Here is a 23,909-nt window from a genome sequence, read left to right as displayed (position 1 = left end):
TACATACATAAACTCACGCCCGTAATCCCAAATGGGGTGGGCAGAGCCACAAGTAATCAAAGACAACTTGCAGCCACTGTTGATACGATGTCGTAAGCTGGATATGATGAACCTTATGGTGATAGGGGATCAGCCTATCGCCCATAACATTAGTCCATCATGTTTGAGGACACAATCCCTCTGTCGGTTTTTACGACATGCCCGGGAAGACAAGCAGCTGAACGTTTTCTATGTTTTTTATTTGCTCCCAGAACAGCATAGAAGCAATAACAGATGTGATGGGAATATCTTTATATCTCCACCGATTATATTAACGTTTTGTCTTCTCTGACAACGACAAATTGAGAAGTGATTCAGTATCAATCTTGTTGCTTTATTGTATAGGCTACATTTTATTTTTAATACAAATAAACCAGGTTTAAAAATAAATAATTTGCCGTGTAGTGTTTTTCTTTCAAAGAACTGGAAAATTCGCAGTAAACAACAAAATTACACTTGTTTTAATGACTATAATGTACCTAATTTAAGTTTAAAAATAACTCGATAGCAATTTTACATTGATCAAAGTTGCGAATCATCTTAATTCGAGTCGATCTGACCACAACTAAATAAGTGACCAAGAAGAACAAAAAATAACCAGTAGGTACATAAGTAGGTAGGTATCATGTTTCTAAATAAGAACCCGGAAGTCGTATTATGAAGTTGCTAGATTAATATGTGATATAATTATTATAGTTGCGACATATAATTTTAGAATGTATCTGAATAGAAACAAAGGCATAGCATAGGAACTGCAGCTGAGGTATCTACTGTTAATTTGGCCAGCGAATCTTTCAGAGGTTCGTTTTTATTTATTTATTTAGTTGTAAATACACAATAAAACAAACACAAGGAACATACAAAGAAAACAGATAGTACAGGTAAGTTTATCTCTAAACAAAGAGATTTCTTCCAGGTGACCTACGTGACGAGAGAGATATTGAACAGAGGGCGTAGCCCCGTAAGCGTGCGACTCTTTCTCGCCTCGACATACGTCACCTGTCACTCTCTCACAGTACTGCACAGAAAGAGACAGATAATCTCTGTCGCGGCGAGAAAGAGTCGCGTTATTTTCTTCTTCTTCTATCATGTGGGCTGTGAGGTGGATTACTAACCTCGTCAACCAGGGTTATTATTGACCACCAACTGATATGTGGTATGTGACCTAGTAAATATCGCATCCTAGCCTGCAAAAACAGGTGTGAAGTGCAAGCATTTATTACTAGAATACTCTCCCCCCGCAAGAATTCGTATCGCGCGCCTCTGGGTCTTAAATGGCCGTAAGGCGCTATGGAGTAAGGCTGCGTTTCCATTGACGCAGAGCTGTGCGGCAGGAATCGACCAATCACCGTGAGGAAGAGAGTGACAGAGAGTCTCCGTTTTTCGCTCTCTCGAACGCTGTGATTGGTCAAATCCGTACATCTTCGCTCTTCTCCGCCCAACTCCGCGTCAAGAGCGCACGAACTGTGTCTCGCTCGCACGTAGGTGGCACACGGTAAGAATCATGATGTAACAAAACACGATGTTAATCTGTCTTTATTTAGTAATCAGAATTTCATAATTTATCTTGAACCTATTCATCATCTCTAATTTAAAAGCCACGCTCTTGTCGAAATTCTCCATTCTTGTCTATCAAAGACCAATTCCTTCACTTCCTCATAAGACACGACTTTCGCCTTCTGTTTAATCTGTTCCATATAAGCTGTTCTTGGTCTTCCCCTTCCTCTCTTGAACCTTGTACACGACCCAATTGCTAGTGGTTTTGCCTAACCACCACATATGGGGTTACGGGTGTGAGTTTATATAATATGATAAGTATACAATATCATCATTATCCCTACCCGTTTTCACGGGGTACGCTTACCTAACCTGACGATTTGACAGGTCCAGTTTTTACAGAAGCGACCGCCTGTCTGACCTTCCAACCCGCGAAGGGAAAACCGACCCAATACTATGTGTATTACAGTATAAATTATATGAAATACAATATGAATTAGATCAAACAGACTTCTCCTAGTTGTTACTCTGGTATTCTTAGAAACCAGGTCTTCACAACCTTGAGAAATATTCCTAGATTATCTACGTCATCACAATAATGTATGAACTCCATGTTGTTGTCCATGTTGTGTAACCACAAACTTACCACATAAACCAATTATATCTGAATAATTATTAATTACTAATACATACAGACACTCACGCCCATAATCTCTAACGGGGTGGGCAGAGCCACAAGTAATCAAAGATAACTCATAGCCACTATCGACACGATACGAACTACTAAGAATAAATTAGACACTTAGTTTTTAAGTTTACTTGTTTCAGGACCGAAGCAAATGGAATTCCATATTAGTCTCTGCTTACCCCGGTGGGAAATAGGCGTGAGTTTATACGTAAGTACTTACTTTCGGCGGAGGTCACTCAATCTGGAGATTCCCGGTGGGAACATATCACAAAAATCTCTGTGATCCCTAGTTTGATTAGGACATTGCAGGCTGATCAGTCGATTGTCCGAAAGTAAGATGATGGTGGATTACCAACAAAAAAAAATCAGGTGATCGGCCTGTAATGTCCTAACCAAACTAGGGATCAGAGATTTTTGTGATATGTTCCCACTGGGAATCGAAACTGGGACCGCCGTATCGTGAGCACAAAGCTCAACCACTGAACCACAGAGGCAATTATAATATGGCGTTAAGATAATATAAACCAATGTACATAGTGTTGTCTGCTTCCTTTCTATTTGGCCTTGACTCGACTGTTTTGGTTTTTTTAATAATGGTTTGTTTTTTTTATTAAGGCAATTGGTTCCAGTTCGATTTCCTACGATTGGTTCCACTTCGCGCGAATCGTGCGATGTCACTTTCCGCTGTACGTTTAGTTAATTGAAGTAACAAGATTAGAAAATTCGAGCAAAGTTAACTATTGTTTTTTTGCTATACCTAGGAGGTAGCTTCATGTAGAAATCCATATATTAATGTACCTAAGTATCTTTTTAAAATGCAAATAAAGGGTTTGGGAAATTTTATCGCAAAGCGACTATAATTTTACCTACATAGATCTTAAATACTGTTTTCTGTATACATAAATACAATATTTTTATCGCTTTTTCTAAGAAGTAAACTTTGTAGTCGATTCTTGAATAGGTACTTATGTATCGTTAAAAAGATGCCAAAATCATATCTTCCACCCTTAGTCCCGCTATAAAGTAAACGCGCTGAGAGGCAAAACTACCTACATACCTACCTACCTAAATCACGTAAATAAGTATAACTATGTAATTAAAACATAGATGTGAGTAGGTACGGTGTATAGTTTAAGTATAGAAGGGTGGGGGGGGGGAGAAAAAAGATAAAGAGGGAAGGTTAATCTATCTATCTATGTACTCCTTTTCTTCCATTGTATATGTAGTAGCTAAGTATTGTTATTTATTTATTATAACAATTTTATTACTTATACGAGTATGTGTATTATTATTATGTATGCTGCACTATCCCGCTGTATTATATGAAAATTAAATACCTAGCTCCAAAATCGCCTGGAAGAGATTGCTACTTAGCAATAAGGCCGCCTTTTGTGCTCTTTCTATTTCTCTTATGTTTTGTATTTCCTGTATGTGCATGGCAATAAAGCATTTATGTTATGTAAGGGGTTTGATCACTTACCAAAATCGAAATACCAGAATCGAAACACTTCCGTTTTCATTGTTTCTGTCCGAATTTAACACAAAAAAGAATTCATACGATGAAAAAAAATACATAAATGTATAGCTGGCAGTTTGGCCATTACAGTAATAAGCGAAAATTCTAAATTCAAAATTAGAATTTCATTTGTTTATCTTATAAACGAAATGAATCACTGTTTTGAGACAAATGTGTGTTTAGGGTTGGAGTACATTTAGCGTTTAAAAACTAAAAATTGGCGCCTATCCTTAAACTTTTTGTTTTTTATTTCAATACTGTGACTTTGGGACGTCTGAAAAAAGGTTTTTTTTCTAAAACGTATGGATACTTCGCCCACAGAAGCCGCCCAAGTTGTGGCATTGCTGGATTCTGGCCTTAGTCAGCGTGTTGTGGCTGCAAGACTTCATCTAAGCCTGTCATCTGTTCATAGAGTCTATAAACGTTATCGGGAGACTGGTTTGTTCACGCGCCGTTCAGGATCTGGCAGGAATCGGGTCACTTCTGAGCGAGATGATCGATTTATTGTAACAACTTCTTTAAGAAATCGACGCCTTAACGCTTTTCAACTGCAGCAGCGGCTTCGTGTTGTACGAAGGGTGGCTGTAAGTGACTCTACAATTAGAAGAAGGTTGAAGGATCGTGGACTGGTACCGCATAAGCCAGCAAATGGGCCGAAATTAACTGCAGACCATCGAAGAGCGCGCCTTAACTTTGCACGTGAGCACCTAAATTGGTCATACCTACACTGGAGCAAAGTTCTCTTTTCTGATGAGTGTAAAATTATGCTGTATGGTAACGACGGAAGGAACAAGGTCTACAGAAGAGACGGAGAACGCTATGCACAATGCTGCATTGAAGAAAAGGTCAGCTATGGTGGCGGTTCGTGGACGGTTTGGGGAGGAATCAGCGCCGACGGTAAGACAGAGCTTGCTTTCGTGTCTGGGCCACGTCTGCCTGCACTAAACTGTCATCGGTACGTCGAAGAGTGTCTCGAGCCTCATGTGATGCCCTATGCACATTTTATTGGCAACGGCTTCATATTCATGCACGACAATGCTAGGGCTCACACCGCGGGCGTCGTACGAGATTATCTTAACGAAGTCGATATCTCCATTATGGAATGGCCAGCAAGAAGCCCGGACATGAATTCCATTGAACATCTGTGGGATGAATTAAAGAGACGAATTCGAGCAAGAGATCCTGCCCCAGAAACACTTAGCCAGCTGCAAGATGCAATCCAAGAGGAATGGGACAATATACCACAGCATGTGATCGTGACTCTCATCCGATCGATGAAGAACAGTATGGAAGCAGTAATTAGAGCTCGGGGAGGGAATACAAGTTATTAAATAAACGTTTTTTAGCTTTTTTTTCATTTACGTGTGTTGTTTTATCCATTTCCTTTATACTCCATACGGAATAAAAATGACTCATTTAACAAAATACGAAGCCTATGAAAAATTCATTTAAATTTAGAACATTAACATTAAGATTTGATAAGCTCATATTACTCACTATTAAACGACATTTAACATTTATTCCTAAATGTACACATTTTTCTAATAATCCTGACAAAACGTAAACTTGCAAGGTGTTTCGATTTTTTTGATGAGAAGTGTAATTTACAGCTGGATTTTTCACACCAAACTCCTTCCAGTGGCACAAAGCGATCTCTCCTTATAGCAAGTCCAACCAGCTCTATCCCGTAGACGAATGATACTGAATACATCAAATTGCAGGATGGTAGGGTGCCAACGGATGTTCGCAACGTATTTATTTTATTATATCCCACTTGATATAATGTACTCGCACTGCGTAGAGCTCCTAGTTTAGGTGCGTATGTTGATTAGTCCTTGTTTGTTTGTATACTCTTTATTGCTTTAATATGTAAACCCCACTGGGCATCTTTCAGGTAGTTCAAGGTTAGCTGGGAGATATGTCGACAGCTCGCATATGCTTTATGTAAGGATAAATTATGTGTACTTATAGGTATGTTACGGCTAATACCCGAAGTGCGGCTACACCTAGTTTTAGCCGGTTAGATCGAGGTGTAGCCCCAGGTCTAGAACTAGACCTAGTTCTAGCCAGAATGATATCGGATAGACCTAGTCTTATCCAACAGGGAATGGCTGGACCTAGTTGTAGCCGGCATGATGAAGGCTAGACCTAGTTTTACCCGAAAACAATCGGCTAGTATTAGGTTTAACCAAGAGTGTTGGCAACATCCAACAAAATTTTTATTTTTTACTTTTTTAATCCATAAAATAGCAATACTTTTTTCTTCTTCTTCTACGATCAAATACGTGCCTAATTTTTAATAAAACTACGTGGTCAACTCAAAGTCGCGGTATTCTTTACCATCTTATACACACCAAGCAGAGCACATCAACATCTGTGTGCGACAAAGAGTAAGTGGCTACACCTAGTTCTAACCGGCTAAAACTAGGTGTAGCCGCACTTCGGGTATTAGCCGTAACATATATATAGCTAAACTTAATGTATACTTATTACTAGTGGTAGACAGATATACTTTAAGTAATTCAGTGGCGATTTGCATAATTAGGTAAGTCTGCTACCGACAAGCATTAATTTGTTATACTTATAAACATAGTAGTTGTACCGTATAAGGACCACCTTTATTAGAATCATTATAAAAAAATAAAAATAAATAAATTATATATTGAAATTATAAAATATTTAAAACGATAAATACATGGTGTTAGTGACATTGTAACGAATACTGAGGGGGATGATTGATTCTGAGTTAATATCAAGTGGAATTTTCCGTCGAAAATTCATGTTTTTTTTTATTATTTTCAATTCTATACTTTTGCGATGGAAAATTCCACTTGAACTTAGAATAATGAGCTGAATTATCCCTCTAAGTTTTCGTTACGATGTCACTAACACTATATAATTTTATGAAGAATCTAACCATGCCAAATATTTGTACAAATTAGTATGTTTAGCTATCGAAAAAGCCTCTTAAAAAAAGGTCTATGTAAGTAAGTATAGCTTATCTACCGAAGTAGATATGTTCATTAATTCCGCACATAACAATTTATGTGATCTATCTAATCTACCATGCTATGTTATATTACCCGATGATATGACAACTCTTTATTAAGCCCAGCTGCTCGATTACCTCACTTCTTAGCTCTTATTATGAATACATTATAATTGTCGCCTCGTATAAAAGTTGCGGCGTACGGCTGTAGAAATCGCATAGCAAAAAAGTACCTAATAATAATATTTTGTCGGCGCAACCAGCAACCTTCATTACCTGCAAACCCTGTAGGTGTTCCATCGCGGTTATTTTACTTATGACAACAGTAGCGGATGGATCCAAAGGAAAGAACATGCAGTTCTCTTCTACAGTCTTCTTTGCTCCGACTTCAGAATACGATAAACGAATATTGTATTACATAATACATACGGGACAAATTGATAACCGCCTTCTTTTTTGAAGTCGGTTTTAAGATGATAGCAGTAATAATAGGTGTTATAAAGTAACGAGGAGCTCGGTGGCGCAGCGGTAAACGCGCTCGGTCTGCGATTGTTGAAGTTAAGCAACTTTCGCAAAGGCCGGTCATAGGATGGGTAACCACAAAAAATAAAGTTTTCATCTCGAGCTCCTCCGTGCTTCGGAAGGCACGTTAAGCCGTTGGTCCCGGCTGCTTTAACAGTCGTTAATAACCACCAATCCGCACTGGGCCCGCGTGGTGGTTTAAGGCCCGATCCTCCTATCCATCCATAGGGAAGGCCCGTGCCCCAGCAGTGGGGACGTTAATGGGCTGGTGATGATGTTAAAGTAACATTTTCAATTTTGATGCATGTACACTATCTATATTTGTTTTTGAGGAACGTAGCCTGTTAAGTTGTTATTGTCATTGTCTCTTTCACACTAGTCCATACTGTATCTTTCTGTCCCGCTCTCATACGCATTATGATAGAACGTAAACAAGAACTACAAAAGAGAGAATAAGTACCTAAATATGTCGAGGATCAAATCAGTGGTCAAATTATCACCCACGCCAATTTTTAGTAGCGCGACCTTGCCTCTATTTGATATGAATTGAGTTGTTTATTTGGACTCTGATTGCGTCAAGGGTCCCACTTATGCGGATGTGATTTATTAGTTCAGAAACTATCAAGAGGCGTCCTAAGGATTTTTTGCACGGCCTCACAATAGTAACATACGAGGTGTTAGTGACATCGTAACGAATACTGAGGGGGATGATTTTTCCGTCGCAAAATTCATGACTTTTTTTCTTTTTAATTATTTTAAATTCCGCTTGATTTAACTCAGAATGATGATCTGAAACATCCCCCTCAGCATTTGTTACGATATCACTTACACCCCGTACAAGTAGCCATACAAGAAAATAGGGTGTTAGTGACATCGTAACAAATACTGCGGGGGATGATTCTTAGTTGATACAAGAACATACATGAACATTTTAGTGATTTTTAAATTATTTTCCGATCCATATTTTTGCGACGGAAAATTTCATTTGATATCAACTCCGAATCATGGCCTGAATCATGTCACTAACACCCTGTATGTAATAATGATTCTTTATTTATTATTATTATGTAATATTATGTAAGTCTGTGATTCAGAATACTTTCTTTTGTAGTTCCAATAAGGTTTTCTTTTATTAGTAATCTGGGAGGTTAAATAGACCATTTAGAAAAAAAATCTAACAGCAATATTACCATTTTGACGTTTGCGCATATAATTAGTAAGTGCGCAATATCAACAATAAATGTTTGTGTGTTGTCTTAGATGAGTTGCTTCAATGTGGCCTTTTAACCGCCCTGATTACGTAAACTTTCTAAAAAGCTTATTAACTTAGAACTCAGAAATGTGTAATAAAACGCTTTTATAAATTAAATAAAATATATTTTTGACTAAAACGTGAATATTGCTAGACAGGATAGCGGAATTTGGCCGGCGTGTCGTTATGATAAAAGTTGCACTCGAGTTTGTTAACACACGCCTTGCCGTAGCGACAGGGCTTCGGGTGGTAGAAATGGCAGGAGGGGTTCACGCAGTTGGGGTAATACTTGCAGACGCTCGGGATGGACCCTGAGATGGACTTGTAGTTCGCTGCGGGCACCACGTGAGAAGCTGTGGAGAAAATCAAAGGTTATTAACACATTGACAGTCCCCTTACAAAATGTTTCAATTTTTCAAATGGTTCAACCTTTGCTAAGTTACCCGGGATCCAAGTGGAGCACCCGTCCTTAGTATATACCTGGTCGTGTCTTAGTGACCCATGTATGGGTCACGGACGTATGGAGCTAGTCCGTAATGACCCATATACGGATCACTGGACTGCTAACGTGTTAAATAAAAAGAAAAGAAGATGAATTTGGTGTCTAGCAAGTTTACACGGAATGTGTTTAAGTTTCAGTTTATGAGTGTAATTTTAACGTAAATCTTTCTGCCACTGATCTGTATAGGGATAGGATAGACCGCTAAGGAGGGACGGCGTGCGCGTGGACTGTTTTGTCTCGTTCGCATATCATTACAATCTCTCATTCATTCTTCATTCATTAAGAATGACCTTTTTTGTATGGAGTGTTCGGGGGAGTGGCACTGGCTTCCGTCCAGTGGTTGAGCGTTGGGCTCATGATCCAGAGGTTCCGGGTTCGAATTCCGGTGGGGGAAAGTCACAAAAATCACTTTGTGATTCCTAGTTCGGTTAGGATATTACAGGCTGATCGCCTGAGTGTTCGAAAATAAGATGATCTGTGTTTCGGAAGATGCGTTAAGCCATTGGTCCTCATTACTACTTCCTGATGTCAGTAAGTTACGTAGTTGTTACATGAGCCATGTTAGTGGCCTTTGACGGCTCAATAATAATCGTGACACCAAAGTTGGTAATCCATCTCGTAGCGCACACGATAGAAGACGACTGACCTACGGTGGGCGGCAGGGCGGCGGGCGCGGCGGGCGCCCCCGCGGCGTGGTCGTAGGGGCAGGCGCGGCGCGTGCAGCCCGCCAGGAAGCGGCAGCGCGGGTGCTGGAAGGCGCAGGCCGCGCCGTAGCGGCACAGCGGGAACGAGCGGCACCACACCGGCTTGCGCTCCGCCGCGCATACTGTGGGACCATACGACATTTTACTTACTGTATAAAATGAGTGGTCATAACTAATGAGGACAAAAGCTAGATGAAAGCTTATAAGATTAATGACTACCTAAATGATAAAAATGTCTGGTATTTAATGTGTTCCTCTAGTCATTAAATAACTTGTAATGTATACCCTCATTGGTTTTTAAAAGATGTGTTATTGTTGCAGTTTCTTGTCATTTCTTCTCCTCAGTCATAACACCTTGCAAAATGACGTAAATTCAAAAATGTTATATTGAACTCCGTACAGAGAACATCCAATAAAAGTAATCTGTGACAGTGAGCTATCGTTTAACTGGCGGTATGCGTCCTCCACAAAGGTCCCTGTTACTTGATCAGAGTACAGTACTCGTGTTCTAACATGTATGCATGTATATAAATTAAAAGATGGAAAGTATACTTACAAGGTGGTAAAGAGTCATATTTGTGTGTGTTAGATGCAGTAGTGACCGTCACGTGGTTGTCACTGCTGGCACTTTCTGTCCGCTCCCTTGTTTTCACAGTTTCATCCTTTACTTTTTCCTTCTTAACATCAAATACTATTGGCGACGCTTTCCTTTTCTTAACCGGAGGAGATTCTAGCAGTTTTGGTTCTTCAGAGCTTTTGCGTTTATTGTCTAGTTCTTTTCCCTCCCGTTTTATAATTACTTGCGTGTCACTATCCTCACTTGTGTCACTCAGACGCTTCTTTGGAGTTACTTCTACAGGTTTCTCTTGAGACTTTTCTGTAACTTCCTTTTCATCAGCTTTATTGGGAGGTAATTCTAAATCGTCTTCTTTTTCAACTGTAATTCGAATATTATCTGAATCATCTTCAACATTATCTTTGTTTTTATCTTTATCTTTTGTGTCTTTGGTTGCTTCGATATCTGGTATTTTTAGCACAGATTTCGCTTGTTTTAGAGACTTGGCTTCCTTAGATTTGTCCTGTACGTCGTCTAGTATACCTTCAGTCTTCAGTTTCTTGGCTAGAAAGGCGTTGGGGTTAAAACCATCCATAGTCACTATGAACTGTGTGTTTTTGTCTTTATCTACAGTTGTGTTGTGGATGTTTCTGTAAAATAAAGGGATTCGTGTAAGTACATAATTAAATCGCACCGGTTAAACTGCATATGTCAACTCATAGCACTTTCCTATGCGTCTATCCTTTTCTGTTACTCAGAAACGTCGTACCTTGGCGGGGCACGCTGGATGGAATTTGAAAAAAAGGAACTTACATTTTTTTTGTCAAAATGTCATTATTTTGTTATGCGAATCGATAGAAAATAAATACAATCAACATATTATTATAATACTTGTCTTTTACCGAAAAACTAATATTTAACGAGATAATATGACAAATGAGTTTTTTTTTGATCGACAGAGGGATTGCGTCCTCTAACATGATGGACTAATGGTATGGGCGATAGGCTGATCCCTTATCACCATAAGGTTCATCATATCCATCTTAGGACTTCGTATCAACAGTGGCTGCAAGTTGTCTTTGATTACTTGTGGCTCTGCCCACCCCATTTGGGATTACGGGCGTGAGTTTATGTATGTATGTATGTATGAGTTTTTTTACTATGGAACGAAAACTAAGTCAATCTGGTGCTCCAAGACCGGCAGCGATCCAGTCTTCTCGTGTCAAATGTTATATTCTATGACTGTTTAGGTGTAATAAAGTGAAAAAGTCACAGCGATGGAAGTGTCGATTTGCCTGTTATGTCCTCTTGAAAGTAGGTGCTTTTTCGCATATTTCTAAGTACTGCTGAACATTACAAATTATACTAAGTAATGAAATTATCAATTATTTATGATATTTTATGCGTCCACTGTTAATAAATTGAGATATTTTTTTTTTTTTTTTTGACGTGACTTATTGTAGATTTGCCGCAGATGGCATTAACTACTTGGCCGGACAAATGGGGAGCGAATAAATTGAGATCATTTATATACTTTATATGTAAGTTCCTTTTGTCAAATCCGATCCAGTGTGCGGGCACCTCGCACGGCTCTTCCGGGCACTCCATATTATTCTCATTCTTACCGTGTGCCACCTAACGTGTTAGTGCGAGCGAGAAAAACATATGCGCGCGCCTCTTTACTCCTTAGCGGCTTCCGACTAAAGTAAGATCCAGAGGGTGCGAGACGCCCTTAATCGAAGTTCGCGTCCAACTAGGCCCGCTCAGGCTTGTTGTCTAACGTTTAACGTAACGTTTAGTACCGGGAGGGGAGTCCTGAGGGCCCATTTGGCCGGCTAAGTAGTCGATGCCAAATATACAATTATTCCCGTCAAAAAAGGCCTTATGAGGTTAAAGATAGAAGTTAAAATGTTAAAACTTACATAGTCTCAATGATAAGCGTGTCGTCCTTCTTGCTGGCGGTGCGGTCGATGCGCCGTGAAGGCACGTAGTCAGAGTTGTTGATCTTCTTACTGAGCGGCGCCGGGACGTATTCTTCCTTCTCCTTCTCCATAGAATCCAGTCTTGAATAATAATGTTAAAATAAAAATAAACGTTTAAAAACTACAAAGTAGCATAGAGAGTTAGGAGAATGCTACACCGACAAGAGCGTGGCTCTTAAATTAGTGATGACTAAAAACTACAACCCGACTACGGAACTCGCGCTCTGAAAAGTATGAAACAAAAAACATATCGGAAGGATTTCGGAGAAATAATTCCTTGTTTGATTTTTTTTATAAGAAAGTCGTAGTCGGGTTTTATATTGACATTATTACTATTTTTAATAATATGTATTGCAACACATCCATCAGAATATGCCTCTGACTACTGTGCCGAATATGGCACTACATAATGTATCGTGTTAAGATAGATCTACCTATAAACGTTCCTATTTGTAATAATGATTCAGTGTCGTGTAACCTCTCTCAATAAACGCATGTATCGACTATTGTATTTTATTTATCTGAACACATGCAAGATAACAGCAGTGGTGACCCCGACGTGATCTAGTAGTTCAACAACAACAACTACCCCTATCGGGAAAAGTAGTAGAACACATAACGGGTATGATATGGGTATGGTATGATAGACTACCGATATCGGGAGTCTCATATCCCTATTTTAAACGCGGTAAGAACCCGTTATTATGTGTTTTAATTATGATAATAACCGCGAAAACTTAAAACAATGTAAAAGTAGTAGAGTTTTAGTTCTAAAAACCCTAGGGATATATTTGACATTTACTGCCATTGTGCGCTTGTTTTTATATCTGCAAATGTCAAATAGCATCGCTTTAAGCGATAAGGCCCCATTTGCCATGTACTTAGTTAAAGAGACTTTTTGTAAATATTTCTGTTTATTTTAGTGCAATAAAGTGTATTTGTATTGTATTGTAGGAGCATTCCATGGAAATCGGTAACAATGTTGAACTATACTTTTGGCTCTAATGACTATTTTGTAAATGTTAATTTAGAAGCTTATGTTATAACCATTGTGTATCCAAACATAATTAAACAATAACTTTTAAAATCGTTATAAAAATAAGGTCGATTCCGAGGACAATATAGCAGTTGCGTAAAGTATGAAAATTACTCATAGTTCTATGTTAATTATAAACTTTTTGGAGAAATATACGGATCATCATACATTTTAAAAACATAGTTTATACTATCGTTTAATCATTTACTTACAAATTTTATATCCTGGGAGTTATTTCGTAAAAGTATTTGCAAAATAGACATTGCGTATCGATGGTGTCGGTTACGTGACGCAAAACACATAAAGTATCGTAAAAAATTAAACTTGAGGGTTGTTGTGTTGTAAATGTTAATTTATAAACACAGTTATTAGTCAGCCTCAGTGTGAAATTGGTTTACTTGAAAAAAATCGTTCCTGTTTAAAACTATCAGGGTTTTTGTGTGTTGTCGGTTACGTGACGCGTAGGAAAGCAGCTTAGAAAAGTGTTGATATATTCTTGAAATGGATTCGCCAAACAAAAGTGCTTCAAGAATGCGCAAATTTCGCGAGAAAAAAAAGATCTTGATTATAAAAAGAAGGAAAATGAGAGGATTAAGGAGCTTCAAAAGAAAAAAAGGGGAACATATGATGAAAATGGAATTGGAAGAATTTCGGGAACGAAAGCGAAATGAAAAGAGACAGGAAAGAGTAAGAAGAAAACTCCAACAAATAGACTTGAACAGGTCTGATCTTTCGAAAGCATCAACTTCAAACAATTCTTCAATTTACCCTGAATGTAAAATTGGTTTATCAAGATTTTGTAAAATATGTAAAATAAATTTATGTGTAAAATTTTATGGCATGCTTCCTCTGCTACCTAAAAAAGCACGGCAAACAGTTTTCCTGGAAATTTTCTGCGACTTCACATGGAAAGGAGTGATCGATGGGGTAGGTGGCAATGTGAAACGTTTGGTGCGACAAAATACAATGTCACAACGGCGAACAATACTGTTACATTACAAACAGCTGAAGAATTTGCGACTCTGGCTTCAAATTTAGTCCCAAACACAAAAATTATATACATTTCACAAGCAGAGATTGAATTAGAAATAGCAGAAAAACGTCCATGGGAAAAGGTAGACCCCATTGCTGGGATATCGCAGTTCCATGTTTTGAAATGTGATGGAGAAGTTATTAAAGGCCAAAAACATGCACTGGACACACAAGAAACAGTTTCCCTGCCAAAAATTACGAGATTTACATTTTAAATTCGTACGTGTCGCTTACGTGACAAACTTGTCGATTACGTGACGCAGCATTTTTGTTAGATTTTTTTGGAGATGATAATCGTAAGAAGTATATTTATTGTTGAAAATAAAAATGTGTACCTTATTCTTGTATTATGTTATTAAACCCTTTCCATATTATTAATAATTTCGCTGAAATTTTCAAACTTACAGTCAGCTTTCAAAACGCGGTAGATTTGATGTCGCTTACGTGACGCTTTTTATTGTACTGGTAACTCAGCACATAGTGATATATAATAAAAGTATGTGGTATACCTTTATGAACCAACCATTTAGCTATAACGAAATATCATTCATTACTCTCTATAGGTTACTGTTAAAGTTTTACAGACTGGTAAACTTTAAAAAAGGAGTACGAATGTCGGTTACGTGACCATGGAATGCTCCTGTATAGCAATATTGCTTTTTAGATTAATTGCTTCGATGCCCTTCGGAGCGCAATGTACAAAACGCAAAATGACCACGACACTCAAAATGAACAAATAGCAAAATGTCCCCTCCCCCGCCCCCCAGTTCAGATGTGGGTTGTACAACTTACTTATGCCTCATATCCTTTTCGCGGTTGTCTCGCCTGTTCTCGGCTTCCCTATCAGCCGGCACTTGTATGACGATGTTCTGAGCTTCCACACACCGCCGCATCGGGAGGACAAGTGCTCGTTTAACCTTTGGTTGTTCCACGTCTACTTTCGGTGGTATCTGAAATGGTGAAACGGTCTTTAATAAGTCTTTTTCGTAACTCATCCTTCAGATCTCCACTCCATGTTGCTGCAAGTTTTATTATAATTTATATTATCACGAATTTTAGCTGGTCCCTATGGAGCACTGTCAATATTTAGGTGTCAACAGTGTTGCCGCCTACATTAAAATTTGAGCTTCTAGTTTTTATCCTCATTCTTCTTCTAACGTATGGGTAGTGTGAGGTGAATTATCAACCTCATCAACCCTGGTGTCAGGGTTACTATTGATCCGCCAAAGGCTCCTGACATGGCTCATAATATGACGACTACTTAAATCAGCAAATAATAACCGGGACCAACGGCTTAACGTGCCTTCCGAAGCACGGATCATCTTACTTTTTGGACAATCAGGTGATCAGCCTGTAATGTCTAGGACATTCAACCATCATCATCAACCAAAGCAGGGATCACAAAGTGATTTTTGTGATATGTCCCCACCGGCATTCGAACCCGGGTCCTCCGGATCGTGAGCCCAACGCTCCACCACTGGTCCACGGAGATCCTCATTGATTTGTAATATGTAGGTATGTATAATGCAGTAGTTACATTGAGCAGGCTCTTGTGTGCGTCGGCCACGGCCCGCAGCAGCAGGCTGGAGGCGGGCGCCACCCGCGGCCGCGGCCGCACGCGCACCACCGACGCGCAGCCCCCACGCGCGCCCGACACCCTGCACGGGAATCACACGTCTACATACTGGGAAATTATCCGGTACCAAACGCCGAACTTCGATTTATCTGAATCGTTTTCAAGTCGCCGAAGTTCGGCGTATCAGCCGGTAGGGGAACACATTCAACAATTCTGACTCGAACGGGATTCAAAATCCGAACCCACAGCTCTTGCCGATCCGGGAGGAACGTGTTAATCATTAAACCAACGGCATAGAATAACATGGGGTCGAAAATGCCATTAATGGGCTTCAGGAAAAGTATGGTGCTGCGTGCCGTTGTTTTTGCTCGACTTGGCGGGGGCACTACCGTGTCCCCAGACAGCTCTCCACGTAGTAGATTCGTAGATAGATTTACCTCACACGGGTCTCACGGGACAAAAATCTTATTCTTAACACTTAAGTGCGAGCAAGACAAACATATGCGCGCGCCTCTTTACTCCGTAGCAGTTTCCGTCTAAAGTAAGACCCAAAGGGAAGAGAGCTACGGTTGTAAAAAAAAAATAAGCTTGCGTTTAACCATAATCTCACTTGATAGTAAGTGACGACGCGGTCTAGGTTAGATCATGCTTACCCAGCAAATGCCTATTCACTCTAGTCTTGAAGACTCCCAGATTATAACGAGTTGGAAACACAGCGGCGGGCAGTTCTAATTCTCCGCTGTTCGCATCAAAAAGGAAGAGGCGAAATGTTTAGAGCGTTCTATACGTAGTATTAACATACATAAACTGCCTATATACGTCCCACTGCTGGGCACAGGCCTCCCCTCAATCAACCGGAGGGGGATACATTGTATTATTCTGTGCTATTATGAATGAAAAGTCAATGACCCTAAAATGAATGTCTGTATCCCTGAAAGTGTAAACACTCACTTTGAAGACACTTTCTTCGTGCTGCCATCAGACTTATCCGACTCCTCCGAAACAGAGATCGTCTTGCGAGGCTCGGGAGGTGGGTCTCCGAAGCGATTCTTGGCCGGTGGCGCCTTACCCCAGAAATCTGGATCGCGTTCCGGTGTGAACCTGAAATTAGCATTCGTCATTGTAATCCATCGTTCATGTATATTGTACATACATAAATCACGCCCGTATTTTTATAAGGGTGGGCAGAGCCATAGCTCATTCCACTCCTAATATATATTTTTATGCTGATATATGACAGTCAGTACCAAACGGATGATTGGAGATGGTTCGATATGTCGTAATAAACTAATCGCCTTATCAATAAATATACGGGGTGTAAGTGACATCGTAACAAATAATGAGAGGGATGATTCAGCTCAATATTCAGTTAATATCAAGTGGAATTTCCCATCTCAAAAGTATAGAACTTCTTCTTATCGTGTAGGTTGTGAGGTGGAATACCAGCCTCATCAACCCTGATGTCAGGATTATGATTGAGCCGTCAAAGGCCCCAAGAATTGATAATAATTTTAATAATATAAAAATATCATGAATTTTGCGACGTAAAATTCCACTTGATGTTATTATCAAGTGGAATTTTGGGGATAATTCTGATAACTCAGGAAATAGGAGTCAATTTTGGTTTGGCTTGGCTGACAAAAACATTCACCGCTTGTTTATTTTTTATTGCTAAGGCGGTTAATTTGTTTTAAATGGCTAATGATAATTCGTTTTATGACAGGTTCATTGGAATACATTTTTAGAAATATGTGTGACATGTGTGCTATTCGAACTGGCGGGCTCAAAACGGCAACATTGAAGCAATTCATCTAAAAATACAATGTTGCTATTTGACATTTGTTCACATTGCGCATTTAATATTAACCTCTTTAGAATTGCTTCGATGGGGCTTTTTAACCCCCCAGTAAACTACATTATAAAGCTTGTATCGTTATTAAAACAAATAAGATATCGCATAAATATCGCAAATTTATGTTATATGATGTACTTATATATCTTGACTTTCTTCATTATTTCAGAAGTGGAACATATTTTATCAGATATTAAGCAACCTATAATAAAAATTATTACTTACGCACCTTCATTCAAATGAAGCACAAAATAATCAAATATAAAATTAAATAAATATACTATCAATGGAATGAGACAGCATGAGTATTAGAGTAGAAAGCAATTACTTTTCCTTATACCTTATATCATTTTGTAATTAACAACCTTTCGGGACTCTCTGTCCTTTTTTCTTTTTCTTTCACAGGAGGGACTTCTGCTTTCTTCTCTTCTCTGGCGCCCAATCTCTCTCTTACCGGCCTTTTCGGTAGTTTAAGTTCTATCTGTGGTAGGATTTCAGGTTCTTTAGGCTCAGGGGCCTTAGGTGGCGGGGGTGTGGGGGACTTTCTAGTAATTAAGGGGGGAGTGGACACAGCCGGTGTTTGTGATGAGATTTCCTGGAATGGAAAAATATGGCGCTTTAGTATAGAAAAAAATAATCCGTATAAGAAAATGATCCGTATATGAAAATGATCCGCATGTGAAAATGATCCGTATATGAAAATATTCCGAATATAAAAATGATCTGTATATGAAAATGATCCGCATGTGAAAATGATCCGTATATGAAAATGATCCGTGTATGAAAATGATCCGCATGTGAAAATGATCCGTATATGAAAATGATCCGTATATGAAAATGATCCGCATGTGAAAATGATCCGTATATGAAAATGATCCGTATATGAAATTGATCCGTATATGGAAATATTCCGAATATAAAAATGATCCGTATATGAAAATGATCCGCATGTGAAAATGATCCGTATATGAAAATGATCCGCATGTGAAAATGATCCGTATATGAAAATATTCCGAATATAAAAATGATCCGTATATGAAAATGATTCGTATATGAAAATGATCCGTATATGAAAATGATATGTATATGAAAATGATCCGTATATGAAAATGATCCGTATATAAAAATGATCCGTATATGAAAATAATCCGTATATGAAAATGATCCGTATATGAAAATAATCGGTATATGTAAAAGTGATCCATATATGAACAACAGATTCTGTTTTCAGCTACATCGTGAATTGTTGCATAAACAATGGGTGGAAGATGTGTTGTGCCTGGGTGTAATAACAAGGGTCATCATTTATACCAAAAACAAAGATAAAAGATGCATATGTCTGTTATCTATTAAATAGGGGGGTTAAACAAAGGCAACTCTGTACAGTGCCATCTGTATATTTGTTGGGGAACATAGCCTGGAGTCCCTCCTTATATCTCTTGATTATAAGTAAATAAGGCTATTGTTTTATTATTTCTTATTTTATTAGTTTCACATACCTGAAAGACATCTTCAGCGAAATCATTCATAAGCTCTTCGGCCTCAGTTCTAATGTTTAAGAAATCCTCATCATCAGACATAGAATCCAATTGCTCAGCTAATTTCTGTTTTAGACCTTGGATTTTAGCTTCAATTTCATTAATTTCTTTTATTTGGTCTTCTTTTGGTGCAGTCGACTCGACATCAATATTCTGAGGACTTGATATAACTATTGAAGTGGGTTCTATTGGTTCTGGTTGACTATCTATTGTTGCAGGATCTATTATAGGTTTCATTGGCCTCTTCAACTCTGTAACAACAGGCTTTTTATCCTCAATCTTTTCTTCTTTAGGAGTATCGATAATAATGCCGTGGTTTTTCAGTATCTGTCCAGCAAACACATCTGTTATCGAGGGCTCTGACTCCTTCTCTATATTCATGAGTAACGGAGGAATGTTCGGACGAATCATCTCATGATGTTTACTCTTCTTCTTACTCTTGTGCGATTTCTTCTCCTCTTTCTTTCGCAACTTTTCCTTTTCTTTATCTTTCTTCTTGGCTTTCTTCAAGTTGTCAGTTTTCTTCAATTTGCCTTTATCTTTTTTATCTTTCAACTTTTTATCTTTCGACTTTTCTTTGATTTTTTCTGTTTCTCCTTCTGGAAGAGTTGTAACTGTGGCATTAACACAACATACACATAACAACCCACATCTAAAATTCCCGATAATATAGACAACTCACAACCACATAATTGATTTTGGCAACATATTAAATAAAAGGTATTGGACATTACATCATTCCATAGTTTTACAACATAAATGTAATAATAATCAGTACTGAACATTATTCTTGCCGCCATGCATGAAATATCGCTCATTTAATAGCTAGAATAAACTGAAATTGCTTTAACTTGAATAGGTACTTCCATAACTTTTTATCTAGATTGTTTTTCAAATTTTCCAATACCAAGAATAAAAATATACTCTTTGAATAATGGTTGTGGAGTAGGGTGGAGTATGCTCAATACCTCCTCTGGTTGATTAAGGGGAGGCCTGTGCCCAGCAGTGGGGTATGCAGGCTAATTATCTTATGTATTGTAATAGTGGAACTTGTATTAGGTATATTATAATACAATATCTGCTTAAATAAAAGCCAAACATATGGTCGAATATCCATGAAAAATGTACCATACAGCGTAATGATACATAACAGTGAATTATATTTTATCACTCAATCAGCTAATTATGTTTGCCTCATGTCCATCAAAATTACTGCCAAAATACATTTTACACATGTGCATTGTAAAATGAAAACTCTTGACTACTGAGTAAGTTAACATTATTCCCTTAGATTCCCTGCACCGACCAACAGTATTGATTATGAGGGCTTGTAGCCAATAATGACGTAAGGGTATTAATAAAGAGATATTAAGAAAACTAGTACTCACTCAAAGGTGCAATAGTGACCTCCTGTAGCTTCTTCAAGACCTGATGAAGCCAGTTGACAAACAGCTCGGTATTGTCTCCGAGGAACAACTGCAGGTCATCCTCCATCTGCGTGCGAGTGCGCTTGTTCGCGACCATCACCATTACGTAATCTGGGAGTTCATCATCTGTAAATAACGTAGTTTTGACTATTATAAATGTAACAGCCTCTGTGGTCTAGTAGTTAAGTGTTGGACTCATAATCCGGAGGCCCCAGGTTTGAATCCTCGTGGGGACATATTACAAAAATCACTTTGAGATCTCTAGTTTGGTTAGGACAGTACAGGCTGATCATCTGATTGTCCAAAAGTATGATGAGCCGTGCTTCGGAAGGCACGTTAAGCCGTTGGACCCGGTTACTATTTACTGATGTAAGTGAGTAATCATTACATGAGCCATGTCAGGGGCCTTTGGCGGCTCAATCATAACCCTGACCCCAGGGTTGATGAGGCAGGGTTGGGGTTGGGAGATTGTGAGGTATTCCACATCACAACTCTAATTATAAATGTGAAAGTACCTTATCAGTTACTTTTTCACACGTAAACCCACAGCCCAGAAGCTACTTGGCCCAGTAGCCGATTTGGATGAATAGATTGAAACTTCGGGATGAAAATAGGGTAGTATCAAGGGATGGACTATACTTATCATGTTACCATAAGTCTGTTTGGACAAAGTCAGAGGCAGAAAGCTAGTTACCTCTTAACAACTTTACTTGCTATGCATGTTTTGTGAAATGTGAAACAGTATTTAAAATATTGTTTTTGATCCGGATAGACTCCTTTCTTGAAACATTATAGCTTATTTTCATCAATATGATAAAAGGGTTTGTGGGTCCGCTTAACTAACCTTAAGATTTAACAGGTCTAGTTTTTTACAGAAGCGACTGCCTATCTGACCTTCCAACCCATGAGGGGAAAACCAGCCCAATACAGGACAGGTCACAATGTTTCTTACACCATTGAGCATGTGATAATCATTTATAATCCAAACATGAATTTGAAAACAAATTCGACAATCATTTGTTCCGGCTGGTGCTGCTGGATATGAATCTGCAATCTCAAAGTGAGAGGCAAGCGTTCTACCAACTGGGCTACCACGGCTCCCAATAATAATTTAACAATGCAATAATGTTCCTAGCTATGTCAAGATAATAATGGCTATTTGGAGCAATAGCCTTAATATTATTCTATGCTTCTACATAACATTTTCATTCATGACATTTTTTATGAACATTTTTAATAATAATAAAAAATATCTTTTGAATCTATGTATTCTGAGTGGCTCTAACTGAGATCAGCTGACTCTTGTTTGGAGTTTTTGTTCTAAAGATTGCAGTAGTCTATAGTAGAAATAATGTTTTCAATTCAGATTGTAAACTTACCGACATAGCAGCCCAGTTCTGTCAGCTTGGCTTTGATGGCCGACTGCAAGTAACAATAACACAATTCAATAATCAATAACTATGGCATTCATACTCTCACATCATTTGATTTGGTTTTATTCCTGTAGAAACTGAAACCCCAAGTTTATGCAGCTATTACACGATCAAAGTCAATAACGACAGCTTCACATACTTCTAGCTTTTGTTATTGTTCCTATTTCGGTTGAACTCTTGATTATAAACACAATGCGCCAAAGAGTAAACCATGTTTGAGATGACGTAAAAAACGTCTTGAATTTTGTGCATTACGCCATAAGTAAATGATTAAAATGGGCAAATAACTTCTTCAGAAGTTTTTAAATACAATTAACGTAATAGATCGTAAATTTCACGAATATTTACCCGCATTTTCTGCCCAATCTCACTGCCGACAACATCCATCTTGAAGGACGTATTAAATAGCACGTTCACAAAGATATTATTTTAAAACTATTATACTTCATATCACTTAGTAATACAAGCAAGATCATTAGCTAAACACTAATTTAACGAGTGAAATCTAAAAAATCACATAAATTACGATATTTCCTAATCTCAACCATTTGTATTGCTTTTTTTTAATTGACAGTTTTGACAGCTCTGTAATGGGTTTGAACACTAGACGTGTCGCAAATTGCAATTATATAGCTTTGGAATAAAGGCTTTTTAGAAAATATATTTTTCGTAACTTCACACAGCCGCCGGGGCGGTCTTTATAACATCGAATATCAAACGACATAAAATAGGCATTACTATAATATTGGGACAGCAGAACCTTTAATAGCCGTTAGGGTGGAGCCATAGAATAAGGAAAATAATAAATACCACGTGGAGCGTTAGTTTCACCTATTATCTGCTTAAAAGATTTAGAATACTTAATTTTTGCTTGAATTTATCAGGATTGGTAAAGTGAGTTATTTTTATTCGCTCCCATGAGTGTCTGAACTTGGTCTGAACACATTTCTGAAAGAATCACGCATTCTATACCCACTTCATTGACCCGACTCCACTTACCTACTTACTTATACGAGTATCTAATCTTACGTATAGTACGGTATTATCAAATGAGTAGCTACTTTACCTATAGTCATACTAGGACTCCTGTTCTCCGCCTCTAAATAGTGGTAACAGTTACTGCTGCCCTCTGTGAGGTCCAGGTGCCTGTGACTTGCTCCTTCCGTCCTGCATTGCCGTACCGATGGCCATCTCCTCTTTTGCAACCTTTGATGTCTTTCCCTGGACAAGCGTTCTACGTTATACCCCGTAGGTTTGGGTCCCAATCTGAACTCGGCCACTATAATCACTCCGGCCTACTGAAGTAAGCTTCAATGGACGCGCTTAACAGGAATTGCCTCAGTGGAGGGCAGAGAAGATGACTCTGCTCTGTGACCAAAACCAAAGGCATTCTTCTTTACTCTTAACATAGAATAAGCCATAATACTCTTAGGTACATACAAAAACAATAGGTAAGTAGATACCTACAAACTGCTCGTTTATTGCCCTTCTTGGGAATTTGGTACATACACACGCACACACTCATACGCGAAATCCATAGGTACCTAGTTAAAATCACGGCCGTAATTCATATCGGAGTGAGCAAAATTCTCGTTATCAATAATACAACCCGAAATCATTCCTGATATTTCATCTAAGATGGACATTATGAAATGGTGACAGATTATGGTGAAGAGCCGTGCCAGTTGGTAGAACGCTTGCCTCTCACTTTGAGGTCGCAGGTTCGAATCCAGCACAGGCCTAAACCAATGATTGTCGAATTTGTTTT

General features: G+C 38.5%; 1 protein-coding gene across 2 annotated transcripts; it reads right to left on the bottom strand.

Annotated features, from left to right (window-relative positions):
* Positions 1 to 8,614: 8,614 nt before the first annotated feature.
* On the bottom strand, positions 8,615 to 22,708 carry LOC126373291 (zinc finger CCCH domain-containing protein 14). Of its 2 annotated transcripts, none has more exons than XM_050019380.1 (12): positions 22,490 to 22,708; positions 22,088 to 22,130; positions 20,670 to 20,834; positions 19,243 to 19,877; positions 18,109 to 18,338; positions 16,843 to 16,992; positions 15,853 to 15,973; positions 15,108 to 15,265; positions 12,188 to 12,328; positions 10,266 to 10,915; positions 9,652 to 9,831; positions 8,615 to 8,856 (listed from the first exon to the last, which is right to left on the bottom strand). In XM_050019380.1, exons 1-12 carry the CDS (start codon positions 22,526 to 22,528, stop codon positions 8,654 to 8,656), a joined length of 2,715 nt encoding a protein of 904 aa, XP_049875337.1. In that variant the 5' UTR covers positions 22,529 to 22,708; the 3' UTR covers positions 8,615 to 8,653. The 2 variants fall into 2 exon arrangements, with proteins under 2 accessions (XP_049875337.1, XP_049875336.1); XM_050019379.1 differs by having other exon boundaries at positions 8,616 to 8,856; positions 19,243 to 19,880.
* Between the last annotated feature and the right edge of the window lie 1,201 nt (positions 22,709 to 23,909).

This window comes from Pectinophora gossypiella, chromosome 15 (assembly GCF_024362695.1).
Source record: "Pectinophora gossypiella chromosome 15, ilPecGoss1.1, whole genome shotgun sequence".
Lineage (NCBI taxonomy): Eukaryota > Metazoa > Arthropoda > Insecta > Lepidoptera > Gelechiidae > Pectinophora > Pectinophora gossypiella.
This window is presented reverse-complemented; position numbering and strand designations above follow the sequence as displayed.